Source organism: Podarcis bocagei, assembly GCF_964188305.1.
Source record: "Podarcis bocagei genome assembly, chromosome: 3".
NCBI classification, from domain to species: domain Eukaryota; kingdom Metazoa; phylum Chordata; class Lepidosauria; order Squamata; family Lacertidae; genus Podarcis; species Podarcis bocagei.
In genome coordinates, this window is record NC_138127.1 from 102402965 (window position 1) to 102420337 (window position 17373).

The 17373-nt window shown below is 47.6% G+C and overlaps 1 protein-coding gene across 1 annotated transcript in view; it reads right to left on the reverse strand.

The window, feature by feature from the left end:
- Positions 1-1812: 1812 nt before the first annotated feature.
- PUS10 (pseudouridine synthase 10) overlaps positions 1813-17373 on the reverse strand; it is a gene marked incomplete at its 5' end in the record, with an annotated part of 29544 nt that continues 13983 nt past the window's right edge. Inside the window, 7 exon segments of the mRNA XM_081188616.1 lie at positions 1813-3683; positions 4480-4579; positions 5820-5962; positions 9039-9156; positions 13285-13340; positions 16470-16546; positions 17024-17080. Coding sequence (XP_081044742.1) covers positions 3642-3683; positions 4480-4579; positions 5820-5962; positions 9039-9156; positions 13285-13340; positions 16470-16546; positions 17024-17080 — 593 coding nt within the window. The 3' untranslated portion in view covers positions 1813-3641.

The following is a 17373-nucleotide window of genomic DNA, read 5'->3' on the forward strand; positions in this document are numbered from 1 at the left end:
TCGGCAATCCGAGAGAGCGCTGCCAGTCAATGTAGGCAATACGAAGAAGAAGAAGAAGAAGAAGAAGAAGAAGAAGAAGAAGAAGAGTAGTAGTAGTAGTAGTAGTTTGGATTTGATATCCCGCTTTATCACTACCTGAAGGAGTCTCAAAGCGGCTAACATTCTCCTTTCCCTTCCTCCCCCACAACAAACAATCTGTGAGGTGAGCGAGGCTGAGAGACTTCAAAGAAGTGTGACTGGCCCAAGGTCACCCAGCAGCTGCATGTGGAGGAGCGGAGATGCGAACCCAGTTCCCCAGATTATGAGACTACCGCTCTTAACCACTATACCACATTGGCTCTCCTAATACTAAGTAGACAAATAAGGCAGATCCCAATGTTCCTTTTTCCTATGTGGAAGAGGAACCTTTCATCATGTGAGACTGTTGCCCAAAACACATATTTCAGCCATTTTGAAGCTAGCGATGCAGCCATTTTGCTTTGGTGTCAAGAAATACAGTGGTACCTCAGGTTACAGACTCCACTAACCCAGAAATAGTACCTCAGGTTAAGAACTTTGCTTCAGGATGAGAACAGAAATTGTGCGGCAGCGGAGGCCCCATTGGCAGCGGGAGGCCCCATTAGCTAAAGTGGTACCTCAGGTTAAGAACAGTTTCAGGTTAAGAACGGACCTCCAGAACGAATTAAGTTCTTAACCTGAGGTACCACTGTATCTAAGGTCTAAGAGAGTGGCTTCTCCAACGTTGGAAAGATTTATTCTTGGGGTACTTTCAGAAGACAAAATGGCTCTTCATCAGAGGAGAAACCATTTCAGATGTCAACCGAAGGTCCACATCCGGCTTACTGCCACATTGCCCAAAATTTGAGCGAAACTGATACTTCATTGGTGTTTGTGAAACACCAAGTGTGAGGCAGAAATGATGAGTTCTGCCAGAGGCGTCCATCTGAGAGGCAAAGTGATCCTTGCCTGCAGACCAGAACAGAGAGGCAAAATTTACCACCAGTTTTGGAAACAGCTGCAAATTTCAACAAAGCCACAGAACTCTGGGCTTCTATTACATGTAATGCCTCCTTCTTAGCAAAGCACTCAAGTCAACAGCTTTGCAATCCAATAAGGCATTATATAAAGAGACTGAAGGGGACAGTAAGCATTTTTAGGTAACAGCCTTTTCATACTGCAGAATAATAAAATTATATAATGAGCTATTGCAAGATACAGTTCTACCCATTGTACGCTAGAACTGGTGTTGTTTAATAATGAGATGTTCCGAAAAAGAATTAATGTGATTCTGTTCGCCCTTAGAATTTTTTTGAAATCAGTTTGAAAGGCTTAAAAATCCCAAACGGTCGGTCGTAAGTAGGGATCAAAGTTTGCTAGCAGCCAATGTTCCACAATAGCTCTGCAGAATGCCATACGGTGTGTAATAAAGCCAGTGTTTATTTTTTAAAAGCAGCAATTTATAAGCCCTTATGGTTGTGAAAGATACCTGAAAGTTACATTCGTGTCTGCCGTTATCTCTGGAGCCAGAGGTGTGGATGGAGGAATAAAAATGAGAGTGTCAAGTGTTCCACATGGTTCCTTGCCGGACCTCTTCAGGAAAACCAGCAAAACTAGAATAAACTGCTCAAAGCGGTACATAATTGTAAATGGGAAATAATTTGGCATTGCTTAGCATCAAATCCAGATTCCGTGGGCAGAATGTTTTTATATCATTTTTAAGCACAGAGTATACACCCAGCTCTGACCAATATCCTTATCTGTGGTTCGCATCCATGCAGCATACATATTATATATAAACAAACACTGGAACACTCAAGAGAGAGAATTTTTTAATAAAAGTTTATTTTCCTAGTAAAAATAAAACTCGGAACATTTTGGGGGGTACAGTTGCCTCTCACCTTAAAACATCATTCATTATTATATCACACTATCCTTTCTTCCCCGTTACATAATTCTGGCCAAATACCACTTTCTGAAGAGAAAGGGGTGGCTATGGATTGATTTAGAATTACGGTATGTCCTTGCAAAAGGGTAAGCAAATCTTCCTCTACTATTAATAGGATATACAGTTATTCAGGGCTGCCTTTACATTGGTACAGATCCAAGATTGCTGCTGCAATCCCATGCATACTAAAATATCTGAACTCAGCGGGACTTACTTCCAAGTAAACATGCACAGGATTATTTCCTTGTACAATGGCATCAGCTCACCCAGAAGTACCAGAATCCTGACAATCATTGCACTATGACTGGAATTGTATTGTGAACAAACACAAACCAATGTGTTGCAAAATGTAACTACCTACAAAAATGCAAATCTAACACGCGGGCTAATAACTGTTAATGAATATATAATCGGTTATGATGTCATTCAAAATATACAAATAAGCCATATCAAAATGATGTATGTATCATACAACACATCTCACAAAATATACAAGTAACTACAAGTTGTTAACTGTATCAGAGTCAAACAAAGAATCAATATAATCGGTTATGATCTCACAAAATATACAAGTAACTACAAGTTGTTAAGCAGCTGCACTATCCAGTGAGCACTGATCCAATAGCATAATCCCTACTAGTATGAATATTTCATTGATAATTATTCGCTGATGAAGACTTTATTCCGAAACAGTTGAATGATTCTGGATATACTGTCCTTTTGAGACTTTTGTGAGACGTCTTCCTTTGAGAGACGGCTTGGCATTCCTCACTATTCATTGATCTGTTTGATTCTTTGTTTGACTCTGATACAATTAACAACTTGTAGTTACTTGTATATTTTGTGAGATGTGTTGTATAAGATATACATCATTTTGAAATGGCTTGTTCGTATATTTTGAATGACATCAGAACCGATTATATATTCACTAACAGTTATTAGCCAGTGTGTTGCGTTTGCATTTTTGTAAATTAGAATTACCGTATTTTTTGCTCTATAAGACTCACTTTTTCCCTGCTAAAAAGTAAGGGGAAATGTGTGTGCGTCTTATGGAGCGAATGCAGGCTATGCAGCTATCCCAGAAGCCAGAACAGCAAGAGGGATTGCTGCTTTCACTGTGCAGCGATCCCTCTTGCTGTTCTGGCTTCTGAGATTCAGAATATTTTTCTTCTTGTTTTCCTCCTCCAAAAACTAGGTGCGTCTTGTGGTCTGGTGCGTCTAATAGAGCGAAAAATACAGTATATTGTGACAGGCCTCAGATGATCAGAGGACAGATGGCAACTCATTTTTAGTTATTTAATAGAGAACCAAAGCCTGCAGAAAGATCCAGAGGGACGCCATTTGGCAACCCAGTGAGACCAGAGTTCGCAGGCTGTGGGAACAGAGAACTCTGCTCTTATTTCCAAAGATATGTTCTGAGAGATCATGTTATCTTAGCAGCACAACCAATTCCGCTGGCTGTCGTTGGAGATATATGCATTTACAAAGTGGTCAAAGTACCAGACGTTCTTCATTATAACATATATATTTTTAGGTGTTTTTTTTAAAAAAATAGATCAACATGATCTAAAAAAAGGTAACAATTTTTTTGGAAAGCAAACCAGCTTACAAAAAACCCCGGAGCCCATTCTGCTGTAACCAGTCACTGACAAGACTGTCGCCCCTTCATTCTCCACATCTTGAAAGTTAAAACTTCTCATTTATCATCCAGAGCTGGAGGCCAGTCAACATCCACTGACTGCAGAGAGAAGGAAACAAATGCAAGGGTTAAATCACAAATGGGAGACTCCCACTTGTTAATATAGCATATATGGATCTCTAGCCAGAAAACGGGTGGCGCTGTGGGTTAAACCACAGAGCCTAGGACTTGCCGATCAGAAGGTCGGTGGTTTGAATCCCCGCAATGGGGTGAGCTCCTGTTGCTCGGTCCCTGCTCCTGCCAACCTAGCAGTTTGAAAGCACGTCAAAGTGCAAGTAGATAAATAGGTACCGCTCTGGCGGGAAGGTAAACAGCGTTTCCGTGCGCTGCTCTGGTTCGCCAGAAGTGGCTTAGTCATGCTGGCCACATGACCTGGAAGCTGTACGCCGGCTCCAGTGTGGTGTAGTGGTTAAGAGCGGTAGTAACGTAATCTGGGAAACTGGGTTTGCATCTCCGCTCCTCCACATGCAGCTGCTGGGTGACCTTGGGCCAGTCACGCTTCTTTGAAGTCTCTCAGCCCCACTCACCTCACAGAGTGTTTGTTGTGGGGGAGGAAGGGAAAGGAGAATGTTAGCCGCTTTGAGACGCCTGAAGAGGAGTGAAAGGCGGGATATCAAATCCAAACTCTTCTTCTTCTTCTCCCTCGGCCAATAAAGCGAGATGAGTGCCAGAGTCGGACATGACTGGACCTAATGGTCAGGGGTCCCTTTACCTTTAGCCAGAAAATGGCTGAAATGGCATATGAGGGCATGGATGGGTCATAATTTTATACCTGGAAGTATCACGACAATTCCATGATTGTCACTACAAAGAGGAACAAGGAGGTAGCACTCACTTCTACGTCCAGCTCCAAGATGTCAGCGGTTGTGCCCAAGAGCGTACCAATGTTCGGCTTGGTTCTTCCAAAGTCTCCATGAACAAACTCTTTAATGTAACTAGATTGCCATTAAGGACGAAATGAGGAGGGTCAGAAGACCCCACAAATCTTGAACGGTGGGGGGCGGGCAAAGGAAGGGCTGGCGCTCAGTGATAGAGCATCTGCTTTGCACGCAGAAGGCGCCAAGCTCATTCCCCAGCATCATCACACAGGGCCAGCAAAGGCTCCTGCTGGAGAGCGGCTGCCAGTCAGTGTTGGCACTATTGGGCTGGATGGACCCATGGGATGTCTTTGCATAAGGCAGCTTCCAAAAGGGCACAGTGTGTGGAGCCCAGAAAGGGAGTGTGGCTTGTTCATTAACATTCACCATTGGTCCTGCACATTGGACCAGGTGGGTGGGCTGTACCCCAAACTGGGGTTGTGTGTATGCTGTGTGTTTTACTAATCACTCTGCAAAACCTTGCCCCAAGAAACACTGGATTCTGCAGCCTACACACGGCATGGAAATTCAGAAAGCTTGTTATTCGGACCTTCCTCCAAGGAGTTCAGGGTGGTGTATATGGTACGAGTTTTTTGGGGGGCACTGTGACGCGAGTTACAAAATGCAAGCGTTAAATCACAAATGGGAGACTCCCACTTGTTAATACAGTGGTGCCCCGCAACACGAATGCCTCGCAAGACGAAAAACTCGCTAGACGAAAGGGTTTTTTGGTTTTGTGTTGCTTCGCTAGATGAATTTCCCTATGGGCTTGCTTCGCAAGACGAAAACGTCTTGCGCTTTTTTCTTAAAGCCGCTTGAAGAGGCGCAGTTGCGACGGACCGTGCTTCGCAAGACGAAAAACATCGCAAGACGAAAAGACTCGCGGAACGAATTATTTTCGTCTTGCGAGGCACCACTGTATAGCATATATGGATCTCTAGCCAGAAAACGGGTGGCGCTGTGGGTTAAACCACAGAGCCTAGGACTTGCCGATCAGAAGGTCGGCAGTTTGAATCCCCGCGACGGGGTGAGCTCCCGTTGCTCGGTCCCTGCTCCTGCTAACCTAGCAGTTCAAAAGCACATCAAAGTGCAAGTAGATAAATAGGTACCGCTCTGGCGGGAAGGTAAACAGCGTTTCCGTGTGCTGCTCTTGTTTGCCAGAAGCGGCTTAGTCATGCTGGCCACGACCTGGAAGCTGTACGCCGGCTCCCTCGGCCAGTAAAGTGAGATGAGCGCCGCAACCCCAGAGTCTGTCACGACTGGACCTAATGGTCAGGGGTCCCTTTACCTTTACCTTACTGTGGCTCAAAAAGGATACGTCCCAGCCTGTGTCTTCAGATGGAGACGGAAATGATGCTCATCTATGTACTCCGACTGCATGGTGTATATGACACGAACCCTGACAGCTAGCGGTCGCCGGTGGAGGACACGCAGTGGAGTTTTTTGATCGAGCTTTAATTCCTGTCCAATAAATCAAAAAACAAACAAGCAGAAACGCAGAACATTAAGTACAGCAGATACACGAGGAAATATAAAACTGTTTCCGCGCTGCAAAAACCCTCATGCCACTGAGTTATAGGGCACATAGCTGTGCTATATATCTCTTACCAGTTATGACAGCAGACTTCTTGCCCTCGCCCTCCCAGTCCAAATACCAAACCAATGGAAACGATAACTTCAGTGTTTGGAAGGTGATATTGCAATTAAGCACATCTCTGTATGCTAACGTAAGTGGATCAGGAATCCACAGGCCGTGGGTGTCAACAGTAAGTCCAAATCTGCAAACACGAGCATGGCCGAAACTAGAGATGTCAGATAAATTCGATTCAGTTTGCCTTTATGGTTAACCTATCTAAATCATACTTCTGTAAACAGTAAGTTACCCGAAACACTGCCGAATCTTCAAAATTCACACTTCTCTGAATTCTGCAGGGCAGTTCTCTAGCCAAAGTAATGCATACTTTGTGCACATAAACTAGGTATGTAAATGAAAGCAACATCTAAAAAAGTATTGCTTTTTCAGGGAACTGCTTCACAAAAATGTGTATATCAGGCAAAACTACATAGGAATATGTGTATATTAGGAGAAATTTGCACTAAAGCACTGGTGAATTTTCATTCATGCGGGGGGGGGGATGCAAAATGAACTTCAAAGTGGGAAAAGAAGAAACTACCATTGACAAATACATCCATCCCTAGCCAACAATGAACATACATCTTATTTTAATGAACTGACTTTTGCACAACTTTGGAAAGCATTTACAGAGTTACAATTAAATTCAATAAACTCTGCTTATAGAGATGGGAGACACAGAGGCATACCGACAAACGAACGTGTTTGCATTAGGGGATGTCCTGAAGTAGAGGACCTTATGCATTCTATTTTGCACTGCCCCTTATATTATGAAGCAAGAGAAAGATTTTTAGCACCTATAATGACAAGGTCCCCTGGCCAGAACCCCTATGACATGATTTTATATCTCCTTGCAGACATAGATAAGTATGTGACCTGGCGTGTAGCACTCTTTGCAACTGCTGCTGGGAAAATTAGAGCAAATTATATAGCCAAGGTAGCCACCAACTGTAAAGGAGATGAATTTATTTGACCCTATCTACATCAAGCTATATTTTATCCTTATCACCAAACCTCTCCATTCTTAAGGAAATCGGGCCTGAGTGCTCACTAAAAGGACAGATCCTGAAGCTGAGGCTCCAAGACTTTGGCCACCTCATGAGAAGAGAAGACTCCCTGGAAAAGACCCTGATGTTGAGAAAGATGGAGGGCACAAGGAGAAGGGGACAACAGAGGACGAGATGGTTGGACAGTGTTCTCGAAGCTACAAACATGAGTCTGACCAAACTGCGAGAGGCAGTGGAAGACAGGTGTGCCTGGCATGCTCTGGTCCATGGGGTCACGAAGAGTCGGACATGACTAAACGACTAAACAACAACAACAAATTCCAAGTCCAACATTTGGCCCACTATACTCTGTTGTCTCCCTTGCCACAATGTGCAGGCTGCAATGGCCTGGCTGCCTGTGTCTGCCTGTCAAATGGGAGGAATTTTGCCACATTAACAAGAGCACACAGGGAGCAAAACAGGCACCTTGCAGAAAGGAAGGCACTTCTGTAGGCAGAACCCTCCCAGAGATTGTACTCTGTTGTGCAACTGCAGCGTGAGCAAGACAGGGCCTGCACAGAGATGTGAGCCCAAGGGTCATGCAGAGGCCGTGGGAAATCTGAGTAGGAGTAGAATTCAGTTCCCCTTCTTCTGAAGAATAAAAATACAGAGGAAAAAATGAGATTATTGTGTAGCCCTTCCTGGTTGTGAAGCTATGCTTAAAACTGGGCTGGGCAATTTCTCGTGAAATCTCAAAAAGGCTGGTTACGGTGGCCGAAGAAGAGGTTTCTCATGGCTGGGCCTGCAGCATAATTAGCAAAGCCAGAATAAGTTCTGAAAACTTAGAAGGCAAATCAAGACGTGTTCAACGTGCAACGCGAATTGATATGGGTTTTGCACTCCCTGGGTGCCTAGTTTGAAATTTAGACTTATTTATTCTCCTGAATCAGGAATGTATATGCCCGCAGAGCAACGAGAAGAATTGAGATAGTATACCGTATATTGCCGATACAGTCAACTCTGGTTTCCCCGTGTTATGATTTTAGATTCTGGAGAAACATGCAGATGGACATTCCCACCACACAATGCCCATCTTTCGCACATTAGCGGAGAATGGCATATCTCAGATATTACGGGCATTATAGTAAGATCTGTTAACAGCACACACAGTCAGAGCACGCAAAAATCTCATCCCTGGTTACTCCAAAGTTCTCTGTGTCTCAGCAAAAGGGCGTTTGTTTCTGCTACTGTTATACAGTTGCCAGTCAGAGTCCTTGCTCATCTACTGGAAAGAAAGAAAGAAAGAAAGAAAGAAAGAAAGAAAGAAAGAAAGGAAGGAAGGAAGGAAGGTAGATCACTGGCGTCTTTTAATTTCGTGACTGCTGTATGGAAGTGAGAGCTGGACCATAAAGGTGGCTGATTGCCGAAGAATTGATGCTTTTGAATTCTGGTGCTGGAGGAGACTCTTGAGAGTCCCATGGACTGCAAAAAGATCAAACCTCTCCACTCTGAAGGAAATCAGCCCTGAGTGCTCACTGGAAGGACAGATCCTGAAGCTGAGGCTCCAGTTCTTTGGCCACCTCGTGAGAAGAGAAGACTCCCTGGAAAAGACTCTGATGTTGGGAAAGATGGAGGGCACAAGGAGAAGGGGACGACAGAGGACGAGATGGTTGAACAGTGTTCTCAAAGCTACCAGCATGAGTTTGACCAAACTGCGGGAGGCAGTGGAAGACAGGAGTGCCTGGCGTGCTCTGGTCCATGGGGTCACGAAGAGTCGGACACGACTAAACAACTAAACAACAACAACAGATCTCTGGCTGATTTGCTGTAGAGCCTGATCTACTTTCTGCTGCCCACCCGGGTCGTGCACAATGAAAACAACAAACAAATGTGATAAATACCACCCCAGACACGCAACCTTCATGTTGTCCAGAAGCTCAATGTCTTCATTCCGGATGGCTTTTTCTGTCCATATTAAGGCACTGTAAGTTTTGGTCTTTGCTTCCTCGCCTTCTTTCATGTGCCCAATGGCCTCTCTGAAAGACAAGCAAATAAATGGGCAACATCCACAGGAATCTGAAAGGTGAAAGGACTCCTCAACAGTTCCGGTATATCTTTATGAATGGCTTGGGTGAGTGTGTGTGTGTGTGTGTGTGTGTGTGTGTGTGTGTGTGTGTGAACCTTCTCTCTTTCCCCCATCCTGCAGGGTACAGTGATACCTCGGGTTATGTACGCTTCAGGTTACAGACTCAGCTAACCCAGAAATAGTACCTCGGGTTAAGAACTTTGCTTCAGGATGAGAACAGAAATCATGTGGTGGCAGCGGGAGGCCCCATTAGCTAAAGTGGTGCTTCAGGTTAAGAACAGTTTCAGGTTAAGAACGGACCTCCAGAACGAATTAAGTTCTTAACCCGAGGTACCACTGTAGTGTAATGCCTGTAGGCAGGGCTGTGGCTACCTAGGCATTCTGCACCCAGAGATTCCTGGTTCTGCAACCAGAATAAATTAGGGAAGTAAAGTAGGGCTGCACTGTTTAAAACAATTAATTGGTTCACAAAATGACTTTATAAACACACACACATTTTTTTGTCAACAAAAAAAGTGGCCAGGTTAATTGGTTAGTATACTTTCTTTTAAAAAGTAAAATAAAAATAAAAATATAACCGCTAATAAAAATCGCAGGGTTTAAAAAGACAGAACAGAGGGGAATGCCTGTAAAACAATGCCTCCTACAGCATATGTACCGTATTTTGCGCCCCATAAGACGCTCCGGCCCATAAGACGCACCTAGTTTTTTGGGGGGGAAATAAAGAAAAAAAATTTTATTTCCCCCCCAGGTGCGGGGCTGGAAGAACCAGGTCGGGGAACAGTGGGAAGGCACGCTCTGCCTCCCCGCTGTCCCCCGAGCTTGTGGGGCTGGCGATGGGGAGAAGTGCACCAGTCCCGGGAGGGCAGGCAGCTCTGTGCCGCCATCCCGAGCGGGGCGGGACTTAGCGCCCCGCTCGGGATGGCGGCGCAGAGCTGCGCTGCTCCCAGGAGCGCAGGCAGCTCTGCAGGGCCACCGGGAGCGCGGCGGAGCTTCTCCCCTGGCTCCCGGTGGCCGGGCAGAGCTGCGCTGGTCCCAGGAGCGCAGGCAGCTCTGCACGGCCCCCGGGAGCGGGGCGGAGCTTCTCCCCCGGCTCCCGGTGGCCGGGCAGAGCTGCGCTGGTCCCAGGAGCGCAGGCAGCTCTGCAGGGCCACCGGGAGTGGGGCGGAGCTTCTCCCCCGGCTCCCGGTGGCCAGGCAGAGCTGCGCTGGTGCCAGGACCACAGGCAGCTCTGCAGGGCCACCGGGAGCGCGGCGGAGCTTCTCCCCCGGCTCCCGGTGGCCGGGCAGAGCTGCGCTGGTCCCAGGAGCGCAGGCAGCTCTGCACGGCCCCCGGGAGCGGGGCGGAGCTTCTCCCCCGGCTCCCGGTGGCCGCGCAGAGCTGCGCTGGTCCCAGGAGCGCAGGCAGCTCTGCAGGGCCACCGGGAGGGGGGCGGAGCTTCTCCCCCGGCTCCCGGTGGCCAGGCAGAGCTGCGCTGGTCCCAGGAGCGCAGGCAGCTCTGCACGGCCCCCGGGAGCGGGGCGGAGCTTCTCCCCCGGATCCCGGTGGCCGGGCAGAGCTGCGCTGGTCCCAGGAGCGCAGGCAGCTCTGCACGGCCCCCGGGAGCGGGGCGGAGCTTCTCCCCCGGCTCCCGGTGGCCGGGCAGAGCTGCGCTGGTCCCAGGAGCGCAGGCAGCTCTGCAGGGCCACCGGGAGCGGGGCGGAGCTTCTCCCCCGGCTCCCGGTGGCCGGGCAGAGCTGCGCTGGTCCCAGGAGCGCAGGCAGCTCTGCACGGCCCCCGGGAGTGGGGCGGAGCTTCTCCCCCGGCTCCCGGTGGCCAGGCAGAGCTGCGCTGGTGCCAGGACCACAGGCAGCTCTGCAGGGCCACCGGGAGCGCGGCGGAGCTTCTCCCCCGGCTCCCGGTGGCCGGGCAGAGCTGCGCTGGTCCCAGGAGCGCAGGCAGCTCTGCACGGCCCCCGGGAGCGGGGCGGAGCTTCTCCCCCGGCTCCCGGTGGCCGGGCAGAGCTGCGCTGGTCCCAGGAGCGCAGGCAGCTCTGCACGGCCCCCGGGAGCGGGGCGGAGCTTCTCCCCCGGCTCCCGGTGGCCGGGCAGAGCTGCGCTGGTCCCAGGAGCGCAGGCAGCTCTGCACGGCCCCCGGGAGCGGGGCGGAGCTTCTCCCCCGGCTCCCGGTGGCCGGGCAGAACTGCGCTGGTCCCAGGAGCGCAGGCAGCTCTGTGCAACCCTCGGAGCCGGTCTCCCGAGGGTTGCGCAGAGCTTCCTGAAGCCTGGAGAGCGAGAGGGGTCGGTACGCACCGACCCCCCTCGCTCTCCAGGCTTCAGCCAAAGCCTGCATTCGCCCCATAAGATGCAGGCACATTTCCCCTTCATTTTTGGAGGGGGAAAAGTGCGTCTTATGGGGCGAAAAATACGGTATATATTTTTTGCTCATATGCACATTTGATTAATGAATTGCAGAATCCACTGAAATCATATAATAAATAATAATGAATGTTTTCTTTAATGGAGTGAGAGCCCTAAACCAAGGCAAATTCCCCTACACTTGTTTTTCTGTGTGCATAATTTGAATCTCACCCCACCCTCCACCAACAGAAGGACTGCTTAGCCCCTCCTCTTCTGGCTTCTGAAATTTCGCTAGGGACTAGGAACTTGCTTTTTTTTTTAAAAAAAAATCTCCATAATGTGTGTGACTATGCAACACGTTCACAGCTATGAAAAAGGAGTATGTTGGACATGCCTTGCTTTAATTAGGACAGCTGAGCTATACTGAGGGCTCAATTTCTGTTACAGATCACAAAGGCCCAGCTCTGGAATCCATTTACAATCTCGGCTTCGAAATATGTAAAACGAAATCCTGCAATGTAATGGAAGCTCTGCCTTCTGCCTCTTATCTCCCTCTAAGGGCAACTGCTGTGGGTAGAGGATCAAACTGCGATTGTATTATACCATTTCTGGACAGATGACTAGAAGGATACTGTTGAAGGAAACAGTTTACCGTATTTTTTGCTCTATAGGACGCACTTTTTCCCCTCCAAAAATTAAGGGGAAATGTGTTTGCGTCCTATAGAGCGAACGCAGGCTGCGCAGCTAAGCCCAAAGCCAGAACAGGGAGATGGAGTGCTGTGCAGCGCTCCGTCTCGCTGTTCTAGCTTGGGGATGGATGCGCAAAGCCTCCGCAGGGCAGCGGGGTGCCTTCGCCCCGCTGCCCTGCGGAGGCTACAAAGGCTGTCCCCGAAGCCTCAAGCCTTTGGAGTTCAGCGGGAACTCGCGCTGCGCTCCAAAGGCTTTGGGTCAGCGAAAGGAACCCGAAGCCTTTGGAGCGCAGAGCGAGGTCCCGCTGCGCTCCAAAGGCTTCAGGGATCTTTGAGGCTGGCGGTGGGGGAAAGCAGCGCTTCCCTCCACTGCCAGCCCCACAAGCTCGGGGGCAGCGGCAAGGCTGCGCGCAGCCTTTGCGCTGTTCCCTGACCTGCTCTTTGGGGCTGGCGGTGGGGGAAAGCAGCGCTTCCCCCCCCGCCAGCCCCAAAGAGCAGGTTGAAAGGAACCTGAAGCCTCTGGAGCCCAGCGGGAACTCCCGCCACGCTCCAGAGGGTTGCCTTCACTGAAGCCTGGAGAGCGAGAGGGGTCAGTGCGCACCGACCCCTCTCGCTCTCCAGGCTTCCAAGGTGGCCGCCTGAAGCCTCCCGAGTGCAGCGGTAACTCCCACTGTGCTCCGGAGGCTTTGGGCGAATACACCTTGAACGCACATTGTTTTAGAGGGGGAGAACAAGGAAAACATTTTTTTTCCTGTTCTCCCCCTCCTATGGTCCGTCCTATGGTCCGGTGCGTCCTATAGAGCGAAAAATACGGTGGTTTGTTTTGCCTGTTCCAATTCTCCCAAATCAGAGCTTTCTTTGGGCCTGCTTCTAGGGCGGCAGAATCACCCTGTTGTTGTTGTTGCTGCTGCTTCTTCTACTGCCATTTTGAAAGTGCTTCACAGAGATGGCACAAGGTTGGGAAAGGGTTAACACACCCAGCTTACGGCCTCAAATTCCCTGCTTTTCCACACACCAAAATAAGCTTTATTCAAGTACCAAAACACTGACCTGGTGACGAGCTGTAGATCACGAACTTGGACTTTGTCTGAAGAGTTATTTATTATCTATAAACGAACAAACAAAGATTACCTCAGCCTCATCTGCCTGTTTAAAATTTAAAACAACTCCAAGGTTTTGCAGTTAAAAAACAAAAAGGCAATGGGAATTCCCTCATACAATGCTTTGAGAAGAAACTGCCTTTTTTTCTGGGAGGAAGAAATAGCCAGAACCAGTGAAAGTGCCCAATTTTTGTTCTGCTTTTTTAAAAAAGCTCTAATCTAAATACAAAGTGCTGCTGGCCGCAGTGTGTAGAGCACAGCTTTCCAAACTTCTCATGTTGGTGACACACTTGTTAGACGTGCATCATTTCATGACACAGTAATTCAGTTTTACTAGCTAACCAGAGGTTAAACTAACCCCTTTCTGGTCCTGGGAGGAGCGCAGGGAGCGTTCACACAACACACCAACACACTAACGTTTCGTGACACACAATTTGGAAAGCTCTGACGCAGAGTGTTGGGCTAGGAGTGGGGAGACTTGGGTTCAAATCTCCCACGTTCCACTACCTTCTGACCCATCACAGAGTTACTGCAAGGATAACACTTGCTGGAACTGTGCAAACTGCCTTGAGCTGCCTGATAGAAGAACAGGACTAAGACCTGACTTCTTTAACCAAAAATAAATTAGATGAAGTTATAAAATAGCGAACAGTAAGCATGAATCAAATCACAACACTGAACAGCTCTTACTCCTTAAAATATTTAGACTGCATCTTGATACAAGTCAGCCAACAACTCAGTGTATTGTTTGCCATCTCTAACCTGTGCGTATCTGAAGCCAGCGCTGCTAACCTCTACCTTTCTCATTGATAACCCTTTCATCAATGGGCAGCCGTGGGAGCATCTGAAGGAGCGTCTCCAACCCCATCGTCCTGCCCAGACACTGAGGTCCAGCTCTGAGGGCCTTCTGGTGGTTCCCTCCCTGCGAGAAGTGAGGTCGCAGGGAACCAGGCAGAGGGCCTTCTCGGTAGTGGCACCCAACCTTTGGAACACCCTCCCATCAGATATCAAGGAAATAAACAACTATCTGACTTTTAGAAGACATCTGAAGGCAGCCCTGTTTGGGGAAGTTTTTAATGTTTGATGTTTTATCGTGTTTTTAATATTCTGTTGGGAGCCACCCAGAGTGGCTGGGGAAACCCAACCAGATGGGCGGGGTATGTATGTATGTATAAATATTGTGCCATTTGTTCACTGGACATCCAGACCTTTAGCAAATTCTGTATCCTACCAGCTTTGCCCCCCATAAAACTATGCCATTGAAATGCCCATGTAATCCTTCATTATTAGGCAGGTTTTGTGTAGCATTTGTATATCCCTTTAACTTGCTATTGGACTCAGAACTTTCTCAGGAGGTCTCCCACCCAGGGACTCTTTAGCTTCAAAAAAGTGGTCGCATCCTATGCCTCCAGATCATGTCCTGGGAATGGTTGGAAGGTGAACCCATGTTATCAAAGATGTCCTAAAGGACAATTAATGAATGTTAGAATGATGTTGGATAGAAACTAAGTGGCCTTTAGCTGTAATGTTATAAGAGAATACGAGAAAATGGTTATTAACAGGTAAAAACTTAATGTTATAATATTTTAAAATTGAAGATTAAGATGATTGAAGAGGGGAGGGATTTGCTGAATTAAAAATTTGAATTGGAATACAGAAAAGGGAGGCGTGAGGAGGTCCGGGAAATAAGCAAATGAAAATATGTGATGGAAAGACTGAATTGTTTTTAACTATTTTTATTTTGTATTTTTTCTTTTTTCTTTTATATTTGGTAACTTTTTTGAAAATCTCAATAAATATCTTTTTTAAAAAAACACAAAGATGTCCTAAAGGAGGAAGGTTTCACTACAGAACTGTATTTTTAAAAAACTGCCTAGGAAAAAAACTTCAACGAATAATCCTCTACCCACCAAAATAGCAAAAAAAAAAAACAACGGAAAAAAACCAACAATTTGTATTAGGGGTAGTTTTGGGAAAACCTGTAGAGTAATGTACCGTATTGGCCTGAATATAAGCCGCACCTTTAAAATTGGAGGGGAAACAAGAAAAAATACCCGAATGTAAGCCGCTCCATTCATCACGGCTCTTGGCTGCAAACTGGGGGGGGGGGGCAGATTGTGTTGCATTGCCAGCGGCCTTCCCCCTTCCTCGCTCTCTCCCTTCCCGGCCTTGGGGGAGAGGATGGGGGACTATGCACAAGGCGGACGCCGCTTTGCCACGCTCCTGGTGCTGTTTGCCCCACGCTTCTGGCTGCATACCCCAAGTTCATGAATATAAGCCATACTTTAAGTGAGGTTTCTATTCAAGCCAATACGGTATTAAAAATTATGATGATTCCCTGAGCGTGACTGGGTAAATTCCGCAGAACCCTGAATACAGTGGTACCTCAGGTTACAGATGCTTCAGGTTACAGACACTTCAGGTTAGACTCTGCTAACCCAGAAATAGTACCTTAAAGACCAACTAAGTAAGTTCTTGGTATGAGCTTTCGTGTGCATGCACACTTCTTCAGATACACATGTATGCACACGAAAGCTCATACCAAGAACTAACTTAGTTGGTCTTTAAGGTGCTACTGGAAGGAATTTTTTTATTTTGACTATGGCAGACCAACACGGCTACCTACCAGTAACCAGAAATAGTACCTCAGGTTAAGAACTTTGCTTCAGGATGAGAACAGAAATCGTGCTCCGGCGGTGCGGCGGCAGCGGGAGGCCCCACTAGCTAAAGTGGTACCTCAGGTTAAGAACAGTTTCAGGTTAAGAACGGATCTCCAGAACGAATTAAGTTCTTAACCCGAGGTACCACTGTATCAGGGAGGCTAACTTTCCACTATTCTTTTATAAGAGGCGTTGGGATGTGCAAGGCTTAATGGATTGGCAGGATCTGTAAGAAGCCACAGCCCCTTAGATATCCTGACCCCAAGGTGGTTAGGGCCTCAAAAGGAAACAGCCAGGATTTTGGGAGGAAAGGGTCAAGTCTTGTGTCTTGATGCCCTAAAAAAGGTTTCAATCACAGACGGGTAGCCGTGCTTGTTTCTTGCAACAAAACCGCAAAGAGTTTTGTGGCAGCTTAAAAGTGGTTTTGCAGACTGCCTGCCAGTGTGCCATTTTCAACACCTTGAAAGCCATTTACCTGTTGAAGCTCCTTCATTTCCTCTACTGCCAAGCGGACTTTCCGAGGATTCATGAGCTCAATCGCGAAGGGCCTTCCTGTCAAGGTTGGAGCGACCATGAGGTGCAGTGGGGGGAAATGAGGACAGGGAGTTGCAACCGACTGCATAATAACAGATCCACAGATATTTTGGGGGAAGTAAAAGGGGGGGGGGGAGGAAAGGAAAACACTCTATTTGCAGGGCCTTGAAATGCTTTTACTTATCTTTGTAAACAGCTCTGGGAGCCCATTTGGGGGTGCAAAAGCCATAAATAATAAGGCATTTCTAAATCCTTGAATTTGTGCTGCCAGCACAAAAACTCTATGAAACTTTTAGAACGTGAAATCTAATTGCTACACAGATATTTGAATGCAAGGTGCTGGCACTATTCTGAACCACCACCAGAGGGCACTGTCTGCTTAAGGGGCACATACCAGCTTGTGCCATTGACAGCGCAATCCTTCTGAATCCAATGGGGCTTACTCCCGGGTAAGTGAGTTTAGGATTACAGACTTAGGCTGCAAGACAAGCTTACCTTTGCCCAGTGTTCTCACATCCACGTCTTCTCTTCCGGAGGACGAAAAATTAAAACCTTCGAAACAGGAAGGAAAAGGTTGGCTGAACTTGTTAACTCACCAATGCCAGTATCCTTTCCACACAACCCTGAGACCCTGTTGCAGGACTCCACGTCTTGGGGTCAAACGAAAAAAAGTGCTCTTAGCTCCATTCTATAGTTTCTGAGCACAATTCAAAGTGTTGGTGTTGACCTTTAAAGCCCTAAACGGCCTTGGCCCAGTATACCTAAAGGAGCGTCTCCACCCCCATCATTCTGCCCGGACGCTGAGGTCCAGTGTCGAGGGCCTTCTGGCAAGAAGCAAAGCTACA